Genomic DNA, 20,030 nt, shown 5'->3' with positions numbered 1-20,030 from the left:
CCTGATCTAATGATGCAACGGGACACTTGAATTAGAAAAGCCAAGGGACATTCTGTCCAACTCTTCCTCGCTCTGCCACGCTCCCTTCTCCACCCATCAATGATCTCCTTTTTCATCCTTGCGTGCCTCATCTCTTCTCCTTCCCTGCTCCATCAAGGCCTGGCAAACGCCGTCCTCCATTCCTGCTTGTGATCCAACCACTTCGAGGATGCTTCATCAGCATTTCGTATGAAGGTGCAGTATATTTATGTTTCCAGGCTCCTTCATCTCTTCTGGGTAATGACTCCAGAGGTATAGCCTCTCAACCTCTCAATTACACTCCCTTCCTGTATCATGTAGCACTCACCTCATCATAATGTAACGTTTCCATATTTAGCTTGCTGGGCTTTTCAAGGAAAAAAAAAAGTATCTGCCACTGAGTGCAATTTTATTCACACACACTGGGAAAAAGCATCCTCATTCCATCCTATTTGCAGCAGTGTATTCACAATTCAAACTGTATTACTGAGTTTCTGTTTTTACTGATTTAAAGCCTCAACATGGCACCACTATCTCCCAGTATAAAAAGACATTCGGGACTACACCCTGTTACTTCCGTGCATGCTTTCCTCTCAACCTCATTACAGCCTCCACTCCAAAACGCAGATGCAATTTTCTGTCTCCCCTGGAGCACAATCATTGCCGTTTGACTGGAGAGCTGTAGAAAAGACCTCTTCATCCAGGCTTGATGTGCCACTAGTGGCCACAGACACAGCCACTGAGAAAGAAAAAAAAAAAAGAAGCCAAGTGCTCAGCAAACAAGCCCTGCAGGTCAGCGTTTTAACCTGTTCACTCTGGCTTGATGGGCTCTTAGCAAAGATAACAAGGTTGTGGATAGTCTCAGTCATTTGCGAGGCACGGCAAAGTCCTCTCTGCCAAGTAATGGACTCTTTGTTGACTGCTGCTGCTGCTGCTGCTGGCTTGCCTGCTGCACCTCTCTGACACGCTCCCAAAATGGCTCTATTTAGAGCGGGGAGTTATAAGAGACGCTGAGTCAAAAACTGAACATGAGGAGAAAACACAGCAGCACATGGTGCATAACTGCTGAATACAGGATGTACTGTAGGCTCAAACCTGCTGCTGTAATTTCTAACATCCTCCTCATCACGAGCCATATTTGAATTCTCGTTTCTGCCACAGGAAGCCAAACAATTTCGAGGCGGTGAGTCACGGACTATTTAAAGTCTTTTCCTGCCTTCTCCAGGGGACCTCGTCTTATTGGCCGAGTGCAGGGGCACGACTCTCATTGCAAAGACAGAGGATTATCATTGTTTTCCCACATAGTTAATTAGGAGGGAATCATCTGTTTCCTTTGGGAACAGCCAGCATGCATCAACTCCTTTATCTTTGCCCTGAGGAACGGATTAACAGGTATTAGAGACACAGACTGGGAAATGCCTTGTCTTCCAATGTGTCTCTTTCTCATTCCCTGTCTATTCAGATTATGGTCGTACTTTATTTTACAGTACAATAATAAGACCTAACAAGCTGTACTTTGTATCAAATTAGACAAATACTAGAAATACTATGTTCTCATTAGACAGTATTAAACCCTTATTAGACTTTATTAGAGGGTAATTAGGGAAATAGTACAACAGAACTGTACGGTAAACTAAAGTATATTATGTCCCACAGTAAGATCCTTATCAAACTTTATTAGTGGGTAATTAAGGGCACATTACAACAGGGCTGTACTGTAAACTAAAGTGTATCGTATCCCATTGTTAGACCCTATTTGGACTTCATTAGATGGTGATAAGAGACACATTACAGCAGAACTGTACTGCCAACTAAAGTGAAATCATATATCTGCTACTTGAGACATACCTTCTTTCGCTGGCCTCATACAATTGGCAGCACAGCTAAGACAAATGCCTACTTCTTTGATGAAACCATTTGATCTGCTTCACGTATTGTTTTTAAATCGGGAAGTGGCAGATATGTGATTTCACTTTAGTTTACAGTACAGTTCTGTTGTAATTGGTCCCTAATCACTCACTACTGAAGTCTAATAAAAGTCTAATACTATCTAATACTGAACAGGCTTGTATGGCTTGTTATGTCTTGTTAGTGGACTGTTAAATAAAGTGCAACACGGATTTATCAACAAAACAAAATTAGATCCTTTGTCTTGTTTGTCTTCATGGTACAGTTGATTGCAGATTTAATATTTCCCAGATGCAGCTTTAAATAGACCTGTAATGGGTCCTTGGCTTGACAGTTTCACCTGACAGAGGTAATTATGCCCAGTTATTACAGCAGAGCTTGTAACTGCTTTAGTGGCAGCTTTAATTAGTGAGTGAAAACAACGTGTGCCCTGCCTCCTGATTACATCCATTGTTAATGCTTGCAGTGCCTTGGTGTAGGCTGACACCTGCAGCCCTTTTGCCATGATTTAGAGTAGTGGTCTCCGTCTCCGTCGACAGCACACATGGCTAAAGCACGGCCTGTTGCTAAGCGATGGGAGAATAAGACGTGCCAAGATTACAAACAGCTTTGCTTTTATTCAACCATGTGCCATCCATGTGGGCTTTTCTCTCCGAGATATGATTGTTGAGTGACCTTGTTTCATCCCTGCACTTCTGATCAAACACAAAACTGAAAGTGTTGCCATGGAAACCAAGAGCAGTCCAGACGTAGGCTTAACAAAGATTACGGTTATGTTTTTTTTTTTTTTTTTTTTCTTTCCTCTTGAGACCATTCCTGCAATCTGTCTCTTTTGGAGCCAGAGGGAGGTGATACTGCAAGAAGGGCAACATGACCCCTGATGAGCTAAACACCTATTTAGCTACAGTTACCTGCGTCAGACACATTACAGTTTGACTGATTTATTTAGAGCTAATACATTATTAACAATGTCTTTGGAGTAAGCTGTCTCAGTGTTTAACTGCATGATCAACACCAGATGTAAAACAATTACACTTCAGCCTATTAGCACCTTTAAGTGAGAAAATGAACCATAAATTCATCTGGAAACAGGTTTTAGTGTGTGTTTAGTGTGATTCACCATTGTGTGTGCTCAGTAACCATTCAGTATTTTACATTTCACCTAATTTAAGTGACTATAACCTTGCAAATATGTTTTAAGAACAATGTATGAAATGACAATGAGCTCCTCTCAGCTGCTCAGTGGCACATGAAGCTGACTTCCAGGTATAAAATGACCTGGATCTTACGCATATGCGTCTTTGTTGTGTGGCCCAGAGAACAAGCAAACTCGAGACTTCCGATTTAGCCCCCAGCTAACTTGAGTGGGGATAAAATTTAACTGTGCAGCTCTTCTAGACAAATCAAATCCTGAATCCAGGCAACAAGGGCCCATAGAGAAAAAAAAAGAAAAGAAAGAAATTAACTCTATGCAAATTTCCCTTGAAACTCTGTAGTGATTTCCTGAAAAAGAAAAATGGCAAAGAAAAAGTGATGTAGTGATGGAACCAGAAGTTGCTGTTGATGTCTGAGGAGGAGAACCTTTGTTTGTTTGTCCCTTGCAACCACAATTACATATACAAATGAAAACAAAGGGCTGCTTGGCACAAAATCACTTATAGTGTTGGAAAACGCTGTAGTTTGCTTTTCACACGTTAGGCTACCTGCTACCTAGCAAGTGTTCACATGCCCACAGCAATGACCGAGAAGTGGTGGAGGTGATCATGTGTAATTTTTTTTTCACTTCTGGTGTTTCAGCTCATTGTTTAGCTGTCTGTCCTGTAACTTTAAATCATGTCTCCTAGAAATTACAATGCTTTATTAATAACTTATGTTAATAAATGTATTGTGGTGACAATGCAATTCCTTCTTGGATTGTGTTACAATAATTATATCAATTCATTTATATAGCACAGTGGAATCACAGAGATGAGTTGAATAGCAGCTCTACAAAGTACAGGACTTAACAGCACACAGTCCAGAGTTTGGACTTAAAGGACTTAAGGTTAGAGTTAGGGAAAGATTGTCATCTGGGTCAGGTATTATTCAATACGTCTCATGTTATTGCTGACTTCTGAATAATGCTCTAGTCACTGCGACTGGATTGTGTACTGCAAGATTGACTATTTTGGCTGATACGTTCAGCATCAATATTTTTGTGAATTGCTACCTACATTAATTAACAACATTTCCTCATTATGTTAATAACCTTTCAATCAACATTACATTTCCCTCAAAGTGTATTTTCTGTTGTAAATTATTAGTATATAAGTGTAATTTCTAGAAGACAGGGCTGCAACGTTACAGTTTCTTTTCACTCTCACCACTCTCATCATCAGTGTCTCCAGCTGCAGTGGCCAGCTGTTTTAACAGAAAAGCTCTAAAAGCATTTAGAATCTGAAGGGCTAAATATTTCTCTCAGGGGATGCAGGGGATGGTGGAGACCAAAAACAGAGATAAAAGAGGATACCAAATGGATGCTAATGTTGATCTGTATGTCCTGGATGTGTAAATAAACAAAGTTAATAATATCAACTAAAAAGGTAATAATATGTCAACACTGTGTTAACAACTTGCTCCCAAGTGGCCAAAAAAATGGCAAATTTAAAAAGCATGTTCACTATGTGATGCGATAATAAGAGTTATTGAAAGTGAAGTCAGAAATAAACCTTTATGTTTTCTGTTGTGTTGTGGATCCAGCTGCAGGTCTAATGTGTGCAGCCGGCATGTCTGGTTGCATCCAATTGTGTATGTTGTGTAAACCACTCGGCTCGGAGACAAGAGTGTGTGTTTACCGTGTCAGCAGAGAAGCCAGGTGGAGCACAGAGAGCGCCTGCTGTATGTAAACATCATTTACATCTGTGTGATTGGGCTTCAAAACTGAAAAGATTACTCTGATAATCCTCGCAGGCACAGAATGAGGTTAATAGCTCTCAGAACACTGAGTACGTTGTAACTTCATATCGAAACAATTTGTGAAATATGATTGGGTCATCTCAGGCAGAGACATGGCTTCCTGGCTGCTAAAGTGCTGCATAAAGAGCCCTAGTCACTTAACAAAATAGCCACCACTTAATGATCAATAAGTGGTGGAGTCAGGGATTTCTGTCCCCTCGACTGACAGTTTTGCAGTGAAAGACAGAAGTCCTGTCACATTTTTAAATATTTGAATATATGCTGATGAATTATGGAACAGGAAGGGAAAGTCCCTGTGTTCATGCATGGAGAGGCACTGAGAGATCGAGACATCGATCTGCGCTAGAAACCCCATCTGAGCAGGTACACGGAGATAAACAAGAGAAGGCAAGGCCACCTCAGATTTGCCACGGAGCCAAAACAGTCAACGAAAGGCCGCAGGCAGTTGCCAGGCAACACTATCCCTATCACAGCAGGAAGTGGAGTCGAACAGAACATTAATCACTTTCAGCTCCATCTCACAAGAGTCACAGTGCCACAACGCTGCGGTCAGACAGAGGTTTCAGTCACTCTGGTTCATACCTGTATTTCCTAGCATAATAGTGGCGAGACTGATATGTCTCCAGAAGGTATATTTACATAATTAATGGAATACATTTCTGAGAATTAATATCATATTAGTCCATTTTTGTACCACTTAATTTCTCAACTCCAGTCTGGGTCCTGCATATGAGGAACTTCACCGTCTAAACGATTTGTTTTCAGAGGGACACCTGTTTCAAAGGATGTATCTTGTGTTTGGAGAATTTATTTGGTACTGAATATCCCTAAAGCAAATCTCAAGGGATATCTGCCTGCAGTCCAGCCTGCTTGAAATTTGTTTGCTTCACCTGCCAAAGCTCAGCTTTACAAGGCAACTCCAGCTCCGTCAGAGTTTCTGCAATAATATCTATTCCACCAGGCTTTTCTGTCTCACACAGATGGGACCGTAGACATACATACATAAACACTGCATTGACAGCTTCAGCCCGTTGCTGCAATGTTGCTGCCATTTTGGATCAGTCAAAGTGGCCTGTGAACAGTTTTTCTGGATAAAGAGCACAACAATAATACTGCTCAACTGACTTCAGTGAGTTGTTGCATTAAGTATGTATGTAAGTGTGTATACATTACATACATATAGTTTCTATTTCCAGTGCAAAAGAAAATCTTTTGATTTAGCTGTATAATGTGTTTTTTCTCAGTTTCTTACTGCTTAATATCCCCCAGTTAAGGGGGAGATGGTGGTGGGATTCAGTTCAGTGGGATTCATAAAACTTAGTTTAATAAAATAAAAAAGACAGATATGTGAAAAAGTATAGTGTGAGTATGTTGAAATACACATCATAATTAATAATATGCCAATGTTAAATCAATGTGATGCTCTGAAGGCACAACAATTGTAGTGGCAGTGAATATTAGGTTAGAAAATACAACATTTGCCTGATTTAACATGACTTCCAGCATAAATCATACTCACATCTGACCTTCTATTCAAATACAAAGACAAATAATTTTGTTAGTTGAACAGATACAGATACAGATTTCTGTGCATCTCTACTATGCACATATGTCTATGTCTAACCCAAACACAACAAAGCTTGAACCTCATGTCTACTAAATTGGTGAAAAACCAATGACATTTAAAGCACAGTGAGGCTTCAAAGGTCACAGTATCCTATGTGATCTGCTCTTTTCTCCTACAGATAACTCTCATCTTGGTGAAATGAATTTGAACCTGTGATCATTTCGCAAAATTACAGAGATGCAATTCAAAATTACCTCAATCTCAGGGTCTGACCAATAATATAATCATTCCAATTATAGAAATGTCACAGTGCCGATCACCCTGTGAGTTTAATCTGATATAACAGCAGAGGGCTGCATCTGTTCATATATCATTTCATAATGAAGTGATAATTCAAGTGGCATTATAATTATGTCCTCTGTTGCTATAATTCAATGTTGCTATAGTTCATTTATTAAATGATTTCTGGTGGCATTCTGAGTAGGAGGCTCGGCTGGTGTAGCAGCTTATTGGCATTGCACAGGGCTCTCACAGCTTTGCCAAAGCCAGGCTCGCTGCAGCAGATCTGTGAATTGAGGAAAACCCGAAAAAATCTCAAAAAGCAGCATGTGGGTGGATTCACTTGAGTAAAAAATGACAAGGTTTTCCCCGCTCAGTCGGCGCTCATAAACAGACCTAATCAAATACATAAACACAGTCTGCACACAGTGAGAAAGAATGGCACAAGCTGTGTGAGGAAATCGTTGTTGGAAAGCTGGACAGGTTGGTGACCGCACACCTACCTGAAGCAATCATCCACGAGTACTGATGAAAATATTAAAACCAGTATGTTACACAGGTTAATTAGAAATACACAAAAAACACAGAAATATTTTTTTATTGAATCATTAAAAAAAAACTATTTTGCCGTAGGTTCCTTATGAATAGAAACCTATGGCAAAAAGAAACAGTGTCAGTAGTCAGAACATGTAGTGACTGTTAACATATTCAGCTGTCAGGTGGTACTGTGAGGATGAGACTGGGTCACAGCTTAGTATGGCCAAACTCAGCCACATGTAAGTGAAACCTGTGTCTTATTTTACAAGTGTCCAAGAACATCCAACCACCTGCCTGCTTGTCTCACCTCACCTTAACAAATGTTACACAATATATTCAGAGAAATTCAGAAAAATCTTTGCCTGTGTCTGTCTAAAGTTTATTAGACTGTGAATTTAAACTTACACCAACCTTGTTTGTCTGTGTTGACATATCTTACTTATAAAAAAGAACATAATTCACTAAACGACTAGTGTAAAACAGAAGTTGTTCAAATATTTACCTTAAAGATAACGATCCAGAATTATATTTTCACTTTGCATCGATCATTTTGGATCGTAGAACACTGAGTCGATATAACAATCCAGATCAATGTATTGTTACACCCCAACTTTTAACTCAGTTCAAATAATTAAAAGTTAGTTAGAAACAGACCTTTGCTTTTAAATAATACAACGACTGACAGCTAAAAGAATTTCGACCAGATCCAAAAAAATCTTATACTACAGCAGTATTGTGATTAGTTTGAGGTGTGCTTTTGTTTGAGATACAGTGGGTTTATATGACTTATTTTTTTCAGTGTTACATTTGCCCCCAACCACTGTTACAGCTGCAACCACCAAGGGGGCAGTCTTTTCTTACTAGGGAAAATATATAAATGGTGTTATTGATTAGTGTACATGTACATGTTTCTTATATCAGAAGATGACTTGTTTATTTCAAGTAGTCTGTTAGTTATGAAAGAAAAAAATTAAAAAAGTACTCAGGTCCCTGGTCTCCCCTAATGATGGGGCGCGGGAAACGTCAAGTTCTCTTTGGAGCATAAATGTGCACATTAAAAATCTGTCAATTTGACCATAATGTTTTGAGAGCTGATCATAATTAATTGATTAATGATGGTGATGGTGTAGATGTAAAACTACCACATGGCGACCAGTTATTTTCCAACCAAACAGCGAGTGCACACATCAGAAACGCCTCTGACTGGTAACATTACATTTTCTTGGGTGTCCATCTCACTTCATGTCAGTTCTCCTGGGGGTTTTCAGCCGTGCGTCTCCGCAGCGCATCTTTTCGATAAACAGCGCCTTCTGGGTTTGAGCGCACTACCTCTGCCGAAAAACACGTCAAGCACTGCAGCAGCAGCAGCGGCAGCAGCGGCAGTACTGCACGTAGACAGCAGCAGGCCTCCGAGGAGCCACCGGGAGGCTTGTCAACCACAGGCTGCTCTTTCTTAATGATCCCCAAGGCTGCTGATGAGAGCCGACAGGAACCGGACCTGCTCAAACTGCGCCAATTATCTGCTGCAAAGGACGAACGTGCGGTCGTGTTTATACAGAGCAATACACGTTAGTGGAAGTGAAGGCAGCTGGTAACAGTCAGTGTTTATCGATGGTTGTCGGTAGTTAAAAGGACGTGTGTTGTCTGCTCTTTACGTAATCGTTTTTGCGTAATTTTGCACCGGGCATTGGACGCCGCGTGGAGCGGGATTATTTTGGCGAGGATATCTGTAGTGCTCTCCCTCCTCCCTGCATCCTTCCATCCTTCCGTTGTTGTCCTCAACAGCAGACACACGCTCATTCAGACATCGAGGGGGGACTATCTGCATGCTGCAGCACTGTAAATAGGCGACGAGTGGTTTTTAATGAGATCCAGCATCGCTGCTGCAGCCCGGTCGGTTGAAGGTAGGCGGCTCTTCTCTCGGTTTCCTTCTCCATCTCTCGGCTCACGTTTCCATGTTGTGCTCGTTTGTTTTCCAACAGAATGGTGCAATGCAACGTTTGCACGGCTCTAATACACACACACAAGGACGCTTCAGAACATGACATAACGTAAACATTTGCATGATTTCACATTTCGATGTATTTCATTTATTTATTTGTCATTTTTATGTTATATTGTAAAACTGTAGGCAATATTTATTGTGTCAGAAGGGTATATATTTATATATATATATATATATATATAGAGAGAGAGAGAGAAAGAGAGAATTGGGAAGAGGAAGAAAATCAATGCATGTCTTCCAGGAGTGTGAATGCACATGGGTTAGCGTGAGTACCGGGTGTGTGTTTGTTTTAACGGGGGACGCGAATTGTGCAAAGGGGGAAAGTTTGTACTGTATACGCGTGAGGAAGCTGTGAGCAGGACAGAGAGACAGCGGCTACTGTACATGTAACACTGCATGTTCACATGGCTGCAGTGGTGGGAAGTAACTGAGGACATTTACTGAAGTATAGGGGAGACTGGGAGCAACTGTAACATTTTTACATTTTTCCTCATAATCAACTCACTACTTGAAGTAAACCAGTCTTCTCTTGATATATGAAACCTATATGTGTACTAATTAATAATACATTTGATATGGTTCCATTAGTTAGAACAATTATAATAACAAATTTAATGAGAGTGTTACAACTGCCACCCTGGCAGAGGCAGTTGTAGGAGTGGTTGAGGGCTATTGTTACACTAAAAAAGTCATAATAAACCACTCCACCTTAAATAAAATGACACCTCTGAGTAATCACAGTACTGCTGTCTAAAGTTTGTTTCTAATATTTCAGAAGACTGGTCAACTATTCAAGTGGTGACTACAATTTTACAATTATTGTAATTAAGTTGAAAGCTATATTATATTTAAATGTCATGTTGATGATATTGATAAAATATGTATATTTTTTTAAACTGAAAAATATGTTAACAAAGGCAAACAAGGTGCTTACATTGGGTAATGTGGCTCAGGGGCAGTTGTAACAGTATAACAACTGCCTCTTGTCACTGTGATAAAATCTTGTGTGCTAGGTACCAATATCTATGTTATCATAGTTCATGTTATTTTTTAACCAATAAACTCAAGATAAAAGTTATTTAAGTTTAAATTTGCTGTCATCTAAACTTTAGACAGCAGAGAAAAAATACTGCACGTGCTTCTGATTAGAGGAATTAATTGTTACAATTGGCCCTTGTTACAATTGCCACCAGTCTCCCCTACTGTGTACTATGCACAATACAGATACTTTATTTAGACTTCTTCCACATATTAAGACATATATACAAATAGTCTGCTTGAAACAATTATGCGTGTTCGATATGTTCTCTTTACAAAATGTATAATTTACACATTAAAATCTACAAATATACAAATGTTCATTTTTGAAGTTTTCCTGCTGCACAAAGAATGTCTCCTATTTTACTGCAAAGTCCATCTTTAGCATATGTTCACTGATGGGTTTCTACATGACATTTGTACAAGTTGTGAATTGGACCAAGCTTGCCTTCCAAACTATTTGTGATGTTGCAAACGATGCCTGTAGGCCCACCACTTGAAATCTGATTTTTCAGTGAGGACAGCAGAACTTTCCACTTTAAAAACCCTTCTAGTGTCAAATGCTGCACATACACTATTTTGCACAGTGAAGCTCAAACAACCATCTGTAGGAATAAGAAGAAAAACATAAATTCAAGACTGGCTGCACACTTATTTACTTGCATATTAAGCTTTTATTTGCAGAACTACTAAACACCAATGTATAGCAGTTATACCAAGTGCCACAACATTAAAATACTTGTTAAAAGGGCACATTCTTATCAATGAATACAAGTGTTTTGAATATTTAAACAAATAACAGCTATTATGTGTTACTTTTTGTTTATTTATGACCATGCAGGAATATTTGAAAGAATGTTGCCTATAGATAAAAAAAAATAAGCATTCATGTAATTGTATACAGGCATGTTTTACACCTGCGTTTACAGACCTTACTGATGTGGACATTTAACAGCATCTGAAACAGCAGAATCAGCGTCAGTTATGAAGTGTTTGTCCCCGTATTAACAGCCTTGTTTAATGTGGATGTGACAGCGAGTTCATGTGTTTTGAGCTGTGGTGGTGGGGCAGCCCTTTTGTTTACATTTGTGCCAGAGATTGTGTCTGTCAAGCAATTTTTTAAATGCAGGATTTTGAATACTTTCCATCCACACCATGTTCTCAACTGTGTCTGTATGTGTTGTGTTTTTTTTTTTTTTACAAAACATTGTATTCTCTATCTATCTATCTATCTATCTATCTATCTATCTATCTATCTATCTATCTATCTATCTAATGTACTGTACTGTACTGTACTGTCTAATAATAATATCTTTTTTATTGCCTTTGTTTCTGCTTTTTTTAGCCTTCAATCAACAATGCCTGGGAATCCTCCAGCTGCTCTCCCATGCTGTTCTCTGAGAATGGGACCGTAGTAAACCTCTCTGGGATTTAGATCAACTGCTAGCATGTTGCAGCCCTCCACCAGAACAGGTGACAGCCTGTTGGAAACATTACCTCACTGGAGTAAGCATCCAAGATGGGCCCTGTCTCTCACCCTCTGTGTGGCTCTCCTGTGGCTTCCAGGGGCCGCAGGATCAACCCTAAACTGCCACAAAATGTGCATCTGCGCCTCGAACATAGTGAGCTGCTCCAAGATGAATCTGACCACCGTCCCGACAGGTTTGCCGCTCTACACTGCTGTGCTGGATCTCAGCTATAATAACATAACGCGGCTGAGATCTGAGTGGACCCCAGTCAAGCTTTTGAAGCTCCATAACCTCCTCCTGAGCCATAACGGTCTCCACTTCCTGTCTTCAGAGGCGTTCGTATATGTGAAGTACCTGCGTTACTTGGACCTGTCCTCCAACAAGTTGAAACAACTGGACGAGTTCATCTTTGAGCCTCTGGTCAACCTGGAGGTCCTCTTGCTGTACAATAACCACATTTCCCAGATTGACCGCTCAGCCTTTGTTGGCATGATCAACCTTCAGAAGCTCTACCTTAGCCAGAACAATATCTCCCGCTTCCCCGTGGAGCTGGTCAAGGAGAAGTCCCGCTTGGAGAAACTTAGCCTCCTGGATGTGTCCTCCAACAGGATCAAGATCTTACCTATTGATGAGCTCCAGGTGCTGCCGGCCTGGATCAAAAATGGCCTATACTTCCACAATAACCCTCTGCTCTGTCACTGTGATCTCTACACCCTCCTCGCTCACTGGTATATTCGAAAGCTCAACTCCGCTGTGGACTTCAAAGACGACTACACGTGTATTCTGCCTGGGCCACAAAAAACCCAAGTGCAGGTTTTTGATCTCAGTGGTGACAACATGAACTGCAGCACATTCAAGGAGGCGGACGAGGAGGCTTTTCTGGAACAAACACTGATCCTTGGCTGTGACACCAAACACAGGGACATGTCAAAGACCTGGATTATGCCTGGCAACGTGGTGGTGACACCCGGAAACAACCAGACAGCCAAAGTCTTGCCAGATGGAAGTCTTCAGATCAGTCCGGTGAGGTCTGAGGACTCTGGAACCTACACTTGCTTTGCCATGAGCGAGGTCTTCAATGAGACCATCTATGTGGTGCTGAAAGTTCACAACTTCACCATGCACGGGAATGGGGACACCCTCAATACGGCGTACACCACCTTAGTTGGTTGTCTGGCCAGTGTGGTGTTGGTTCTCATGTACCTGTACCTGACGCCCTGTCGCTGCTTCTGCTGCCCCAATAAGGGTAAGGGTCGGGGTGAGGACAGCATCCACTCGTCCATGCTCAGTGTGACGCCCACCCATGAGGACCCAGCGCTTAAGGCAGAGCTGAACAGACATGTGGCGTTCATAGATTCCAAGGACTTGCAGGGCCAGAACGGCAAGCTGAACCCCAACGGGGACGAGGATGACGATGATATGGACGCAGAGGCTGGTTCTCTTATGAAGGGGAAGAGGAAGAAGTCAGTAGCAGAGTCCATCAGCTCTGTCTTCTCAGACACTCCCATGGTCGTCTGAGAAGAGATGGTGGATGCCACATGACTGGATGTACTATATGGTACAACGTGAGCCATGTTTTAGTTCGTCTAAACTGTGACTGTGACCTTGTGGGAGGAAACGGAGGAAGGATGTTCATCTGTAGTCGCTGACAAGAGGAAATAAGGATCTCAAAGGGAGTAAAACACAAACTGTCTTGTTGTCGATAAGGACAATGAGTCGAACTTTTCCAGCATTTTAATCTGTAGCACTTAATATTCATACTGTGAAGGAATGGCAGTGTATATGAACAGAGGAAACTACTGAAGTCTTAAGAGAGTAGATAGTACATGGTGATGTTGATATCAGCACTCAGGAAGAGATCAATTAAACTGCTAAAGTATGGAGAATAAATATAATACAATGCACAGGTTGAAATTAGATTTTAAAAAAAGGAAGTATGTATTGAAACCATGGCTGGCTCATAATTATATTTATTAAAAGGACTAGAATAGGTTGCATCCTATGTAAACAGTAGAACATAGATACATTTACCCCTCTTTCGATCAACACAGGGACTGAGACTTATAGACAGACCACCATCGCCAGGCTATGAATACATCCGTCATTAGCCTTGAGTCATCTATAGAGAAACAGCATGCCATAAAACCACATTATATGAGGACCCAGACTAATCTGTATGATCCAAAGGAAATGTGGACTCATCAGAGGCTTAGTCATTTAACACGAGATAGTGCGTAAACATTATATTAAGAGGCCATTGCAGGTCATTTCCATCCTACTTCACATGTAGTCCATCAGACCGATCGTTACTTGCATTCATAGTCATATGTGTAGCGCTGTGGGGGGAGCTATTTTTTCCTTTGCAATGTTAAGGGATCAGTTTACAGCAAATAGAGGTATGGTTTAAAATAGTTGAACAGCTCGAGGCAGATCATTGTTTATAAATGAATCAAAATAGTTATAATAGCAGGCCTATAATCCAAAAGAAGGCTTTGAAGCCTTACTCAATTAAAAGCATGGAACGCCTCCAGTAGAGACACATTAGGCGCGGGGACGTATTTTGTCTTGACTGATTATCAACATATTGTCTCAATTCTGTATACAGACAGGTGCCGTGGTCCTTACAAGGACAAATACACGTCTGTTTGTTGTTATCCGAGGTGCCACTTACTGCAGAGTTCGACTCCTCTTGGCCAAGTTATTGAATGTGTTTTTCTCAGCCACGCTAGCAGGCAGTTAAACACCAAGATGATGGTAAAAGCTGCCAGTTTAAGTTAATTTTATTCTGTCCTATATGTAAAATGTGCACTATACACAAAATTCTGAAATACTTTAAAGTGACAGAAACAATGAATGAAAAATGAAAAATACAGATTTTTCATCTAACATCATGCTATTTTGGTGTGAATCTTGGAGATATCGGCCGTAGAGATGTCTGCTCTCTATTTTCTCTAGCAAACTACACCCGCCGACCATATCGTCGAACAGAAGTAAGCATGCGTTTACTTTACGTGGATGAGAGTAGGGCTGTCCCCTAGTAGTTAGACCTCTTAAGTGACCACATTTTCATCCATGCTTGACAGATGGAATCCAGTTTGACAAATACAGTACCGGGCTGATTTAATAGTAGAGCTCCAATCAGAACTCTTGACACTAGAAACGATGAGGGCACGGCAGGCGCAGGAGCAGACAGGGCGTGACACAGTTGAGGAGCGAGTTTGTAACGTACTGTGGTATAATCATGTTGATAAGTCCTTAAGTATTTGTTTTTGTGAAGCACTTCTGCGAGGTTATACTGTGTTGAAGTAAATTACCAAAATGTTCAGTCTTCCTGCTGGTTCTTTCAACACATTCAGAATCATTACAACTTTTACTGTAAGCATTTAACAGGCAGCTCTCTTCGTGCCCCCAAAATGCTTTTTTAAGTAATTAAATAATATCATAAACGTGTCTAGTTGATGAATGGCTTGAACTGACAACCACTAGCGAACTTGAGAAATCTCTAGCCTTGGGCAGCCCTAGACGAGAGGCTTGTGACGACATTAACTGGGTCCTCCTCAGCTAAGCTGTGACGTTAGCATCACTGAGCTATCTAATGTGGCAGTACAGTTGGTTAGTGCCATCTCCTTCCAAACTCAGATACTCACACCAAAACAACCTAGATGGATAAAAAGCCCTACATTTAAGAGTAAAATAATTAATATTTAAACATTGGTGTATTCATATGATATAAATTATGTTGTATATTTAAGTATTCAATAGCTCAGATGGACAATTACCACAAAACCTGCAGAATTCCTCCACAAGATGAAGCTTATGAATAGCGATGAGAGGCAAGAGCTGATTTTAGAGTTAGTTTTAGAGCTACTGACAGAAAACCTCTTGTAACCTTCAGAAGATTGGTTGGTCGCTTGGTTTTCTACAGTTATAATTGGATCTCTTTACCATGCAAGACAGCTCGTATGCAGTGCAAATTTCATTAACAAGATTTAAAACAGGAGACTGTGTTTGGCTCAAACAAGAAAGAGCGGTTTCATTACACTGCGCGGCATACGTGTCATAATACAACAAGGCTAGCCCGGTGTGAATGCTAATCGCATCTTTTGATGGGATGCAGTGTCCCTCTGCCCTCCGTGTCTTTGTCTCTCAGAGCAGGAGGGGATAGGTGTGTTATCATGAGTCACAGCAACACAAAGCCATTCTCTCTGGCTCCCTGTGCACTGACAGCCCAGATGTGTTTGCTTTGTTTGCTTTGAACCTCTGTCATTACGAGGCTGCCCTTACTTAAGTTCAAAAGCAATCATTCAACCAGACGATGAATGTGATGCCCTTTAAGTAGTCTGTAATTTGTTTATGAGGGAAAGGCCTGGAGCTTTCATTGAACAGTCGCTCTCCCACTGAGTAATCTGGTTGGAAAATATAAGAATTTAGAAAGTATAAATTTATTGCTCTGTGCTTTTTAGTTTTCCAGTTCAACAGCAGACAGTAATGTAAAATCACTTCACATTTTGCAATTAAATGTCAGTACAGCTCTCAAATGTTAAGATGTACACATTTCTGGGTGCAATAGGTTTTTACGCAAAAAATGATGTTATATTCACAGTTGCAGTGTGCACCACCACAGCATCTCTTGTGTGTGGGTGAGAAAAGGAAGTCACACTTATCAGAGAGGTGGTGTGTGAATCATTCCAGTCCTCACACATAGGAATACCAGGTGGAGAAATAGAGAGCAGCAAAAATACCACAAGACGCACTCAAATGCAGCCACATTTAGCACCAGTGCTGACTGGCTGCAGTTGGCGATGAATCTGTCCCATTTTTAGGGATCCAGGCCCCCCTAGAATTGAAATACAGGCGCCGTTCCCTGCTTTCTCATCACGCAATCAATCTAAAACCCCTCGAATTTCAAAGCAGCACGAATGCCAGAATCTAAAATGGCTAAAAATTTAAATCATACCCCTTGAACTGCCAGACCATGTGGCATGTGTTTGCCCTGCAGGAGCCCAGTGTCAAACCAGTTCAATCTGCCGTGGCTAATGGGTGGTCTTCTCCTCTGGGCTGTCACTCAAAATCCAAGCTGTACAGAGAAAAACTAAGTGCTATTGCGAAGGTCCTAACATAGAGGAGAAGAGTGGCTTTGTTCTCTCCAAAACAAATCTGCCTTCCTATATATATATCTATATATACAGAATATATATATGTATTAAGACTCACTTTTCTGTGTTCAGTATTGATTAGTTGTGTACTGCTATGTTCTACCAGTGTACTGACTGTATTCTTGTATAATCTGATGTTGTTGATCATTTTGCATTTCGTCTGCCGCTGTGCTCCTGTTAGCTGTTTCGACATTCAAGTCTTGACATAAATGTTTATTTTTTAAGTGGGATGGGATTTAGTTTTTTATTGAGATATAGGATGTATTTTACACTTGACTCTGCTGAAGAATATTGGTTAAACAAAAAAAAATATATATTGAACATGTATTTAAAAAAAGTGCATAGGAGGAGTTCAAGTTCTGAAATCATTTAGCATGATACATCCTAATGGGCAGTGAGTATGTAGCCGCCAGTTATTTTCAGTCAGTATTTGACTTTGCTCATAAAGCCATAAGGAATTCAAGGAGAAAAGGACGGTGCTTTATCATATCGGTGGCTATGCCAGGTGATGTAGGTGAGTTCTCCAACAGATACGTCAGCTTAAAGCAGCAACTTTTCAAAGAATTTTTTTTTAATTAAAGCCGGTGCCCGGTTGCATAAAACCACTTAGGCTAAGGTTTCCCTTAAAGTTTCATCGAAGGATACCTTAGGAAACCATTTTTTGTCAATGTACGTCTCCCTCTTGCTGTCCCAGTAATATTGTCATATTTCTTCATTACTTCAGTTCATTTCATAGCAGATTTCTTGCGTTGATACTACCTACATCTTGCCTTGGCTTCTGCTTTGGCTTGTTATGACTGGGTTAAATTTACTTTACATTATGTGCTTGTGCTTTCCACATTCATTGAAGAAAACAACATTCTCGTCTTCTGTCCAGTTTGACTTTCTTTTCCTTTCTTTGTTGTCCAATTTAGAGAAGCTAGTTAACACAGGCTAACTGTGTCTAGTGCTGTCTAGTAAGATTAAATAATGATGTCGCTGAGGCCTAACCATGGTAACTGAAGTGCACACGTGCTGTATTGTGACAGCAACTGCCGTGAAAGCAATAGTCTATACACATAGACAAGGAGACAACCTAAGAGGCTTTATGCAACACTCTTAAGTGAACCCCTTAGCTTGGGCAAATATTTTACATAAAGGAGAAACTCCAGTTGTAAACGTAAAGTGGATGGATGAATGCAACAAGGCACAGGGATGTAGGAAAATCAAGAGATCTCTCCACCCACACCACTGAATTCCTGAAATGGGTTTTGAATGGATTTGAAGACAGAGGGTAAATAAATCTTCTCAGGACTTTGTCAATTTTAAGTTCTAAAGTAATGCGATGTGAAAACATAATAAATGCATTTTAAAGGTTTTCACATTTGCAGCACCAATAACACTAAATCTTTGGTTTGAGAGATCTGTACAGGCCCTTTGCTATGTGCAGTAACGACGCATCAGCTGTTCCCTTAATGATCAGATCTCACAGATTAGGGACGGGAGTGGTCACTCACTGCCTGACATACATGTGTGTCCATTCATCTGACTAAGTAGTAGCAATTACTGAAAAACATATTTTAGGTGGTGTTGCTAAAAGCTCGCTGCTTTATCAGTTTGCTACTAAAAGAGAAGAGCTTTTAACAGCATTAAAAGCACCAAGTTTATCATCTTCAGAGGTGAGCTGGTTGGTCATCGCCATTAAATCTGAAAGGTCTCGCAGCTAAAGTGGAATGGCTTTGCATGGTTTGTTTAAGAGCTTCTCTGACTGCAGGATAGGTGCAACCCAGTAGGCATTAAAGATAAAGAATACTGATATATCATTTGACTTAATAAAAGATCAAGATTTATACTTTGTGTTGCCTTTTTTTACTGCTGTCTGTCTCTTGATATTTCCAGAAACTGTCTTGACCAGGAACATGTTACTGTAGTGATTTCCCTGAAATGTTTGTGGCTGATCTCATATGAAGTATTTTCAGGAGTTGAGACATTTTGCCAAAATTACCATGACTAATGTATGACAGTAGATATAGAGATGCCATTGTTTCCTTGATTAGTAACTAAATGTAGCTGCATTTCATCAGAGACGAATGGCAACTCTAATCTCCATTGATGGAGGGTGTCAGAGTGTATAAACAAATTCAGAATACCTTGGTTGTTGTTTTTTATTCTGTCACGTGACCACAATAAAACAGATTAAATTTATATACAATGTGCACTTATATAACTTGGTGGTTAAAGGTTCATTGTGCTGCTTTTTCTGGGGTGCAGCACCATCTAGTCGTGAAATGAGGTAGTGTACTGCTGTATGTAAACATTGACATTTACAGGCCACTGCTGTAATAAACCATTACAGCTTTAATGATAATATAATTGACTGTTTTATACAACTGTATGAACACAGGAAAACATCACAGTAATCTTTATGTTTTGCAAAATATCCTTATGATACTACTTTTGATGTAGGAATCTAAACTGGAAAAATGAACAGGATAAATATTTGTAAAAAATAGTTTTTCATACTTTTCAAATTACTGAAAATAATAATAATAATAATAACAATAATAACTGAAAGACTTGTTGTTGTTTGCTAGCTGCTAAATGACAGGTGTGTCAGTGGTCAACACAACTTGTATGAAAGTGAGGAAAAACACTGACTAAGACTTTGTATTGGCAAGAATCTGGCAATTTGATATGTATCATGATACAGGCACTATGATTCAATATATTACAATTTATTGCTATATATAAGGAAGATGATATATTTCTATTAATGCAGCCGCAGCAGCGAAATTTTTCTCACCAGTTTTCAGGTTGTCTGTCTGTCTGTCTGTGCCATTCTTGTGACCACAATATCTCAAGAACGCTTTGACAGAATTTCTTCAGATTTGGCACAAACTTCCACTTGGACTCCAGGATGAACTCATTAGATTTTGGTGGTCAGAGGTTTAAGTTCTGAGTCACTGTGATCTCGTGTCCATCCCATTCTTGTAAAAACAATGTGTCAGGAATGACTTGATGTCATTTCTTCAAAATTGGTACAAATAGAACTGATCGATGTCAAGGTCACCGTGACCTCACAAAAAATTCTGCTTAATAACAATGAAATCACAAGCAGG

The 20,030-nt window shown here is 40.2% G+C and overlaps 1 protein-coding gene across 1 annotated transcript; it reads left to right on the top strand.

Moving 5' to 3' along the window:
- The first annotated feature begins 8,581 nt into the window (after positions 1–8,581).
- On the top strand, positions 8,582–15,250 carry amigo1 (adhesion molecule with Ig-like domain 1). Its single transcript, XM_084721292.1, has 2 exons — positions 8,582–9,168; positions 11,653–15,250. The coding sequence occupies exon 2, from the start codon at positions 11,756–11,758 to the stop codon at positions 13,292–13,294; it is 1,539 nt and encodes a 512-aa protein (XP_084577418.1). The 5' UTR covers positions 8,582–9,168; positions 11,653–11,755; the 3' UTR covers positions 13,295–15,250.
- The last annotated feature ends 4,780 nt before the right edge of the window (positions 15,251–20,030 follow it).

The sequence above is a fragment of the Lutjanus erythropterus genome, chromosome 6 (assembly GCF_056507025.1).
Source record: "Lutjanus erythropterus isolate fLutEry1 chromosome 6, fLutEry1.hap2, whole genome shotgun sequence".
Lineage (NCBI taxonomy): Eukaryota > Metazoa > Chordata > Actinopteri > Lutjaniformes > Lutjanidae > Lutjanus > Lutjanus erythropterus.
The sequence above is the reverse complement of the archived record's forward strand: the minus strand, read 5'-3'. Positions and strand labels throughout refer to the sequence as shown.